At 46.6% G+C, this 9,718-nt stretch overlaps 1 protein-coding gene across 1 annotated transcript; it reads left to right on the top strand.

Annotated features, from left to right (window-relative positions):
- Positions 1-750: 750 nt before the first annotated feature.
- LOC130593395 (uncharacterized) lies at positions 751-7,976 on the top strand. Its single transcript, XM_057398474.1, has 7 exons — positions 751-862; positions 1,320-1,391; positions 1,624-1,755; positions 3,999-4,051; positions 4,632-4,715; positions 4,951-5,043; positions 6,700-7,976. Exons 2-7 carry the CDS (start codon positions 1,322-1,324, stop codon positions 6,748-6,750), a joined length of 483 nt encoding a protein of 160 aa, XP_057254457.1. The 5' UTR covers positions 751-862; positions 1,320-1,321; the 3' UTR covers positions 6,751-7,976.
- Positions 7,977-9,718: the final 1,742 nt, after the last annotated feature.

Below are 9,718 nucleotides of genomic sequence, written 5' to 3'. Positions count from 1 at the left end.
TGTTTGGTTCTCTTGCTACAATCCAGGCGTTTTTCTACCAAATGTCATCACTGTGCACATAAACTACCATGAGAATAAAGGATTTTACCATCCTGCTGGAGTGCTTGTGGCATATATTCCTTCTCATAGGAGAGAATCACAGGGTTGGCCTTTATCAAGTCCAACCTTTACCCCAGGACTCAACACAAACCTCATAAATGAAAAGCACCAAACAGATGAAGAATGCTATTGCTTAACTCAAACCAGACAACAGAAGGCGGTTAGTATGGACCAATATCACACTCTTGCCATCTCATGTCCCTTTTCCCCATGCTTTTGGAGGGATTTAAGCAGGCTTTTTAGAGGGATGTGGAATACTGGATATTTGTTTACAGTCAATGGACGCTGCTTTAGATTAGGAACCCATGCACTTCACAGAGATTTTCGTTTACACTTGAAAACACCATAAAGCAGCACGCAGACGTTCAGTGCATTCTAAGCTAAGCTAAGCTAGATCAGATCCATGAGGTCCGAGATTCCCCGGGATCAAAAGGAGATGTTATCTCCGTTGGGAGCAGGTCTGGGTTTGTGCCAGCGGCGGGGCGGGCCGGGCCGGGCAGGGCGGGCCCGCGTCAACCCCAACGCCCGCTCGGGCGCACTGCGCTCGGCCTCACACCCCGGGAGGAGGCCGGGCCGGCAGCGCTGTGCCGCAGCCCCCGGGGACCGGCCAGCGGGGCAAGGCCGCGGGCAGAGCCGCCGGGGAGCGCTGAGCCCGGGGCAGGAACCGGCCCGCAGGCCCCGGCCCACCGCCCGCACGGGCAGGAAGCGGCGCCGGGCCGCCACAGCGCTTCCGGGGCGGCAGGGGGGCCTGGGCCGGTCCTCGGTACGGGCGGCGAGAGCCGGCTCCGTCCCGGGGTGAATCGGGCACGGAGGCCCCGTGAGGCCCCGCTGGGCTCGGCCGCGGGGAGCAGGTGGGAGCCGGTGCGGCCCGGGTGCGGTGCGGCCCGGCCGGCGGGGCTGGCGTGGGGCGGGCGGGACGCGGGCCCCGGGCCCTCGGGCTTCCTCCTCCCTCGGTGGGACCCTGCGAGGCACCGGTAACGGCAAGCGCGGGTGCTGCGGTGTTGTACCTGCACCTGGGGCACGGTCACTGATGGCACTAACCTGGCGTGGCCGCCGGTCCCCGGGGGACAGGGCGAGAGCTCGGACGTGGCGCGGCCGCGGTGGGCGGTGGTGGTGGTGGGGCTGCCCTGAAGGGGCGCGCGGGTTTCCAGTGCGTGCCCCCTGCGCCGCCGCTCATACGGCGATGGCGATGGTGTTCGCTGTGCTGATGTCCGTCATAGGTATGGGTGACAGCGAGGATGAAAAGAGTAGAGCGCGCTGTGCAACGTCAGAAGAAGGGCTGAAAGGCCGAGGTAGGCGCTGCTGATCTGTTCCCGTGCTCTGCTGTTACGTGTGTTAGCCCGTGTATCAGTCACTCTGCTTGACCCCATACTGAACACTGTCACTTGCTGATAAGGGAATAGACCATGGCACGCTGGAAGAGGGGAACAAAACCCCCTGAAATAGGGGCTCATCCTGTTTAAGTTCTGTGAAGAGTCACATAGTTCCTGGGATGCTTGTCACTGTTGCTTCTGTTATCCTAAGGAAAAGAAAAAAGGAAACGAAAGCGCAGTAGAAGCAGATCATCGTCCATTTCATCCACATCGGCTTCTAGCACTACATCCGCTTCTTCCTCCTCATCACGCTCATCATCGAGGTCATCTTCAAGTAGCAGAGGTAAGCTACCTCCCTGCGTACACACCGTGTTCACCAGCGTTGACAGCGCTCCTGGAAACGTTTAAAAGCTTATTTCAAGTGTGGCTAAAGCACCACAAAACAACAATGTGGAATACCAGTGCTGCGTGTCCAGGGGGCTTCTCTCATAACCCTTTCCTATTGCTGTGTCCTAGGTCCTTCTTCACACACCCTCTGCCATGTTCCCGTGTTAACTTCAGAGTAGAAACTGTCATTCAGAGAACTGTTCCCTTGTAGCAGTGTGCCGTATAGGTTTAAAACGGTGTTTGTTACGCTTTCAAAACACGGATCTCTTTCTGCTTCACCCATGTTTCTGGGCCAGAGTTGGGGTTTTTGCTGCAGTCTTACTGTGGTCTTAACATTCCAAGTGTTTCACTTTGAGGACTCGTGTGAGCTTTGTTAATACCAGTGACCAAGTTCAGTGGGAACACACATGCAGGATTAAGATTTTCCATGGTAAGCTGCTGCTTGCATAGAGAACCTGGGGTAAACACTATCTGGGAGTAAGTGCAGGTTTTTTCTATGCCTATAACTTGGGACACGTTACTGACTGTATCAGGCCTGTGTTGCTTTGATGTTCTGTCTCAAGATACTTGGTATCACTGGAGGTAAAGTGTCCAAATTGCCATTTTTTAGTAAAATTTGTCAGGTTAAACACTGAAAAGTATTTTATCCTTTTTCCTGTGAGCAGGAAGAGCTCTGTATGAGCTAGAGTTCTCCTGATGGACAGGCTAACATCAAGTTGGCAGGACCTCATATTTGTGATGTATGTGTTTAACAAAGACTTAGTTCTGCTTCTCTTGAAGCAGATTTACATCTGCATGGAAATAGTACTTGTTCTCCTACTTCAGGGGCTTGGTTCAGTGTGTCTGACATAAAGAAATCCTGAAAATATTCAAATCTATGAGCTTGCACATTGGAGGGAGGTGTTCTCTTCTGGAATGATTTTTATCCCATGTGATACCCTCTAAAACTTGTAAACATGATGACAGTGTCCTATCAGCCGCTGGCTGAACGTGCTTGCCGTGCTCCCTGCTTCAGTTTGTGGAGAGATGTCAAGGCACGTGTATCTAAGGCGAAAAAGTCAGTCAGAATTAGGCTCCAGTTGTCAGTGCACGTGCTCAGAGGTTTGCTAAAACTGCAGCTAAAAATTGCCTCTGTGTTGCCATTCACAGGGGAGAGCAGATGATCTAGGAAAAAAAGGCCCTACAAGGGCGTGTTTAAACAATTCTGTTTACTCCATCTAGACAGAAAAAGACGTGAGGTAACTGAGCTAAGACAGGTGGGTGGAGGTAGTTGCCACTACCCCTCAGACAGGAGACATGCAGGTAAATCACTGCTAAAACTGGGGAGGTAGGGTGGACCCAGTATGGAAGAAGATGGAGCTGTTGGAGAGGCTGGATGGGGAGGGATGGCAACTGAAAATGAGTGAACAGGGGGAAGAGACGGCTTTGCTTAGCCTAAGAAGTCAACAGGTCAGTGCAGAAGTCTAGTGTTTGTGGTCATGAGAACCGTGGCCAGGATGGTGGGTGATAAAAACTGACTCTGGAGGAGATGTGGGCAAAGGGGTAAAACTTGGGCAAGTGTCTGTTCACTACAGTGCACTGATTTTCGGAGCCTGGAAGGAAACCCAGTGTTCTTGAGCCCCTTTCTTGATGTTGGCAAACATCTGTAAAAGCCCTCTGGCCAGGTATACCATCCATCCCATGGAGGCACGTTGTCCAGTCCGTTGTTACCAAGAGACTGAACATGGAGATAGAATTACTTTAATAATTGTTTCTTCTGATATACTTGTGCTGCATTTATTATTAGAAGGCCAGAAGAAGATTGCTTGGGCAGCCTTACGTGATTTTTGAGTCTGGCTGTGCTCTGGGGTATTCCTATAACGTTCTCTTCTGTTTGGTATTCGTTGTAAAGAAGCTGCAGAGCTGACAGCACGGAGGCAGTCTGTTGGGAGACTAGGAAGCTGTTTCACACTCTCTGTAGATCAAGTAATCACAGAGTAGATCAGGTGTTTTCAGTTTCCATGTTAGACCAGTAAGTGGCAGTAAGTTGATGTCTTGCTTTTCCCAGGGTTAGTTTCAGGCAGTGTTAATATATATATGTATATAGCTGAATAAGAGCATTTCCTTCTCGGCTTTTGCATTTCTGTATGCTTTAGCTGTAAAACCAAATGCCTTTTTCAGAATGCTAAACTTACAGGGGTTTCTTTTGTTTAATTTTAGATTCTCCTAAGTCTAAATCAAAGAAAAAGAAAAAAGAAAAACACAACAAAAAGGTAAATGCTGTCAGAGAGAAGTAAGTCATTAACCAACAGAAAATAGTTCCTTTTTTGATAACAGGTGGCTATGGAAATCTGAGTCATCCTTTTAGGGTTACAGGAGGTAAACTGATAGGTTCACATGTAGTTGGCTGTGTACTAAGGGAGATATAATATAAAGGTTCTTTTGCCAATCATTGCTGGTCCAGCTAGAGTTTAGAGAGTCTCTGAAGAAAAGAGGAGTGGGGAATCTTAATGACATTACAGAATTTGTCAGAAGAAACAAGTTATAGTCAGTGAGAGAGTAGTAGATTCTTGCTGATGTAGTTTTTCATTTTATTAGGGCCTTCTGTTCAGTGATTTTGTGTATTTGGGTTAAATTGAAGGAGACAGAACATGGGATCAGACTCTCAAGATCCTGATGGCTGCTAACACTGCTGCATTACTTTCTGTGTACTTCAGCTAGTAGCTGTTTAGCAGTGGAAAGGGCAAGCAGTAGTGGCTGTCTTGCTGGGGTGTTGAGAGCTACTTGTGGATATCCTTTCTTTATTGCCCTTCTAAGTCTGTCAGCGTAAGAGTATATGTCTCATACTTGTAGAAAAGGAAAAAAGATAGCAAAATGAAGAAAAAGAAAGAAAAGAAGAAGAAGAAAGAGAAAACAGGACCTGTCCAGCTTTCCAAGGTATGCTCCTATGAGTCTGAAGTCCCATTATATTTCTCATCTAAACACTTAATCTGTCCTGTCATAAAAATCTTTATAACACCACCAGTCTTGCCACTGACAGATAGAAACCTCCCTCTATTGTCTGGGACAGTGAGGAAGTATAAAAGAATCTTGTCCGTAATTTTGTTTGAGATTTGCAACATTACAGAATAAAGCAAAGCTGAGGTCTTTTTGATGTGTGATCTCATTGTAGTTCTTTAAAAACAAAAAGAAGAATGAAAACTACAGCATGATAACTGGAAAGAAAATTAAGATGAGAATAAAGAAGACTAAGAAGGATCTAGAGGTAAGAGCTAAAATAGTCTATAAATCCCTAAGGGAAAATACTGTATCTTTTAATACTAGCTTTCTAATACTAGTCTTTTGTTGAAGCGTCGCTCTTAGCTAGGAGTTGTAAATTGTGTGTAACTCTTAATGTGGCTACGATGCCATCTGAGGAATTCTAATTGTTCTTTTGGCAGGTTTTGTGTTATGAGTGGGCTTGGAATACTGAGGCATGAGTAGATAAACCGAAGGATGCTTGTGCAGGTTCTTAGAATTGCAGTCTGTAATGGTTAGCTGATTCGTGGCTCTCTCTGTTGATTTAATTTACTCCAGTTTTCATTTTCCTCATCTTCATCCAGTCCTTTGTGGTGGTAATTGCTGCTTTACTGTTTTTTTCTAATATATGGGAGATTAGCCATTATTCAGAGAAGAATTGGACAACAGTAGTGTTAGGACCACGTGCTCCTGTGTTGTCTCGGAGCAATCAGATGATTTTGCTGAAGTACTCTGGAAAATAGATATCATGAATATAATTCTGTGCTATTGAGGTGTTTGGACTCAGCACTTACATAATGTGCTTGCTCTTTTCATCAGTTTCCACACCTTAGTGCGATCTGCAGTGAGGTTCAGGTACTAGTCAGTATGTGTGAAAAGTGTTATTTTGCTGAGATACCTGTTTTGGCAGGTTCTGATTCATAGTATCCCAAACTGGTTTGGGTTGGAAAGGCCCTTGAGATCACCCAGTTCCAAACCCCTGCCACGGGCAGGGACCCCTTCCACTAGAGCAGCTTGCTCCAAGCCCCTGTGTCCAACCTGGCCTTGAACACTGCCAGGGATGGAGCATTTTCTATAGCTGTCAAAGCAGACCTGAGTATTCCCAGTTAAATTTGATCAAAAAGACACTCTCTTCCTTCTGTGGCACTGAAGTTTGTGTTAAATGATGCTGAGTGCTTGCCAGCTTTATCCTAGTAACCTGCTTCTTATGGTATTTGATATCAAATATTTGTTGTTGGTCCTTTTTTGTTTGGTGCCCGTGGCCATGAACATGCTGAACTGAATGACATCCATTCTTCACTGTGTTTTGAGATTCAGTAGTTGTTTTGTAAATTGTGCCTAAATCCGCTGGAAACAAGTGTTTTCACTGTTTGGGCCATCTGTTATATAAAGAAAGATCCTAAATTCGTGGTTCCATTTCTGTTATGCTGCAAGCTGCTGTTTATGCATAGGAAACAAGAAGTGCTTCCCAAAGCACAAGACCTGCTGTGTGTACAGTGAACATTGCCGCAGACACCAGAGAATTGCATCGGTTCTGCTGGCAAGCTCCCTCCTGAGCAAGCTCTGAGCTACATGATGACAACCCAGTGAGGCCTCCAGAGGGAGACAGTTAGAAAATGTATCATGAAATAGTGACAGTGACAGCTTGTCTCCTGTAGCATCTCTCTTGAGCACCCACTGCTTTGCACTTCTCCAGGCACACGCAGCAATGTGGTAGCTACTCATCCCCAGCTCTATGAATGTGGTAGTGTCTGCTGTGCAGTATGCTGAGAGGTGAAAGCCCCATAGAAAGCAGGGTTGAGCTGCCTGAGACGTGAAAGCCCCACAGCAAGCAGCATTATGCTGCCTTGCTCCACTGGGTACAGGTCTGTTAAACCACTGCCTCTGCCTTTCTGCTCTACAGAGGGACCGGAACCGTGCACAGCTCCTTGAATTCCTGAACTCTGCCTTGTAATGGGAAGAGTGCTGAGCCAGGACTTGTAACTATACCAAGCCAACGATCTTCATGCCTAGCGAAACACTAAAGGGAAACTCAGGGAAAAGGACATCAAGTTTGACAAGAGTGGACTCTCCTGCTGAGAAGACAATCGGGATGTCCTTTGTTTAGTGGTGAAAAGTAACTGATGACTTGCTAATGAAGATCGATGTCCTCCTTTTGAGATCCTAAGGTAATAGCTAGGCTGTGGTGTTTTAGAAGAGCCTAAGAGTGCGGCGTTGATGATAGATGACACACTGATATCTAGTGATGTAATTTCTATCCAAAGTGCATGCAGAACATACTCTTAATTTCAAGTATCTTCATGTTTCTAGTAGTTTAAGCAAAGCAGTGTATTAGCAAATGTCTGAAAGCCGAGGCATTTCTGTATGTTTGTGTTTTCCAGTGGTGCTTTTACTTGTCCTGAAGAGCAAACTGACCTTTGTAAATAGAACATGTTTCTACATAAATGAGTTTTTGGCAGTTCATTCACTGATAGATTATTTTCTTTCAGAATCTGAGCTAGGATCTTTCTCTGGACGGGTTCTTGCTCTCTCTCACTAGAAAGTGTAACGGTAAAATAGAGCAATAATGATAGCTGAATGATTTTTACTGTGAAATAGAAGCAGGAAAGGCCTCTGATTTTGTCTTATCTGGATCAGCTCCTCAAAGGCAGCTCGCAGTAGTTAGTTTACCCCCCACATCTGGAGCTGCATTTCCTAGACTTAAAACCTCTGGAATTCCGGCCTTCTTTTCTGATCCCAGGGGCTGTGTATCACATCTTCCTCCGTGTGAAGTGCAGCAGGACACACATCCACATGTCTTAGCCTAATGGGAAGAGAAAGAGCTGTAGGAATGATGCCAAGGCAGGCGGTGACAGTGACCCTCCTGGTATATGCTGGGAGATAAGCCAGGTCTGGATGTGCAGCTGGACCCCAGCATAACCTCTGTGTGTGTGTGTGTGTGTGATTGTTTGCTCAGTGCTTGCTCACTTCCAGGCTCTTGGCTTGTGATCACGCAGCAGGCCCCTGTGTACATAACCCTGAGGTGGGAATTCCACTTGAATCCCTTGGGTAGCAAGTGCTCCTTGGGAACCACAATTTAGGAATGCCTGATAAAAGGAGCTGGGGTGCTTGACTTCGACAGGAGCATCGGGTGTACAGTGGTCACTGTGGGAGTTCATTAAAGAGCAAACCAATGCAAAACTGTGTGTCTGCCCTGGTGTTTTAAGTAAATCTTGAAGATCTGCACCATTCCTCAAGGGATCATTTTAGGACTGTTTTGGTGTGTGAAACCTGAGGCTGCTGGAATCCTGTCTTCTCCCTGGGTTGCGTTTGGTTGTTTAGGGGTACTTTTGTGCAATTGTTGCAGAGATACAGCTCTTTAGGGACTAAGGCCCTGATCCAGAAAGGCAAGTTTTATCAACATAAACCGTGAAAACAAGGTAAGAATTAGACTTTCCTTGACCTGTAACCTGGTGCTGGAAGCTGTTTTGGAAGCACTGTTCTGAAATGTCAGTAGGGTCAAAAAACAAAGAAAAAACCAATCCTCTTCCTTTTTTTTTTTCCTGGGGATTAAGCTTTGATTTACGCTGCTTTGGTATCTTCTAGCTGGGAATGCCAAAGCATCTTGCCCTGATAAGCAGCTTTTATCTCTGGGTTTCTCTTTATAAGGTTAATCCTGAACGCACTCTTACAAAACACTAGCATCCTTGCCATTCCTTAGGCTGTACTTTGTGTAAAGATAGTATCCTTTCCTGAAAATAAGGGGGGGGGGGGGGGGGGGGGGGGGTGGGGGGTAGACGTTTGAAAGGTGGAAAATAAACAGGAATGGGAAACTCAGAGATTGCACTTGTAAAGGATGGCGTTGCCTGGAAGGTCCGCACTTAATTGAAGTAATCTGGTTCTTGCTGTCTTATTTGAGATGAGTTAAGGTGGTCAAAACTCACTCACTGTTCCATTCTAGTATGGAAAAGGTGAAGGACCTTGAGTAATGCAATGTGGCCTGTTCCTCTTGTAGGGTTTCGGTAGTTGTGAACTCTGGACAAAGATGAGTCAGACCACTTTTTCTTTAAAGAGGCAAACAGAAAGCTTTTTTTCTGTTTCAGGGGACACTAATCTTTTCCTGTTCACTTTTGACATGTTGGATGTGCTTTGATGCTTTAACGTATTTCTGTGCATTTACTTCTGAGCTACCATTGCTTTTAGAAAGCCAAGCTGCTTAAGCTCTGTGGCAGTGATTAGGTTTTATTCTCTCCTGCCCAGTCAGTTCCAAGTGCTGTCAGGAACTTCTCTGCCTTTATAAACCTCCTTTTCTTCCCTACCCATCTCCACGTAGATTCTCAGGTTGCTGAAGAGCTCATGTTGCATCCTTCGCTCCCCATCTTTCCCAAGCACTGAGATCACGTGCATCTTCTTGGGACTGAGTATCTTTGAGGCTGCTGTTTGGAGGTGGCCAACAGATTCCAGCCTCCCTATAGTGAGCATGGGCCCATAGAGCCAGAATAAGTGTCCGTGCCAGAAGGAAGGTCATTTTGTTCACCTTTTTGCTAAGGCATAGCTTCCTAATACTTCTTCAGATTACTGCTGTGGCAGCTGAACCAAAGACTGAACCAGACGTGAAGGTTGTGACAGTAAGGGGAGAGGTGGAGAGGAACGTGATGAAATAAAGATGGGGAGACTTGCATGAGGGAGCTGCGAAGCGGCGTGGGATGTCAGCCTGATGTGCAAATGGCTGATGGAGAACCTTGCTCTCAGGTCTCTGAATAGTGCATATTGTGGGGGAAGATGAAGGCTGGAATGATAGAGTAATAGAAAAGGTTGAGGTAGGGATGGAGGGAGTCTGCTGCTGTTCTGACATGGAGTGGGGCAAAGGGCAGGTGATAAGGAAGAGGCTGCAGAAGCCTACCTGGCTGGACAAGTTGAGATTCTTGCTAAAATGCTCATGA

The sequence above is a fragment of the Pezoporus wallicus genome, unplaced genomic scaffold (assembly GCF_028554395.1).
Source record: "Pezoporus wallicus isolate ANWC-B61680 ecotype Strahan unplaced genomic scaffold, APGP_CSIRO_Pwel_v1 contig_11493, whole genome shotgun sequence".
Taxonomy (NCBI): Eukaryota; Metazoa; Chordata; class Aves; order Psittaciformes; family Psittacidae; genus Pezoporus; species Pezoporus wallicus.
The sequence above is the reverse complement of the archived record's forward strand: the minus strand, read 5'-3'. Positions and strand labels throughout refer to the sequence as shown.

Bases quoted from the DNA above. Each gene is read 5' to 3' on its own strand.
- LOC130593395 (XM_057398474.1), top strand. From the start codon at position 1,322: ATGGGTGACAGCGAGGATGAAAAGAGTAGAGCGCGCTGTGCAACGTCA. The intron at 1,392-1,623 runs GTAGGCGCTGCT...TGTTATCCTAAG, and splicing joins AGAAGGGCTGAAAGGCCGAG to GAAAAGAAAAAAGGAAACGA. The intron at 4,052-4,631 runs GTAAATGCTGTC...TCATACTTGTAG, and splicing joins AAGAAAAACACAACAAAAAG to AAAAGGAAAAAAGATAGCAA.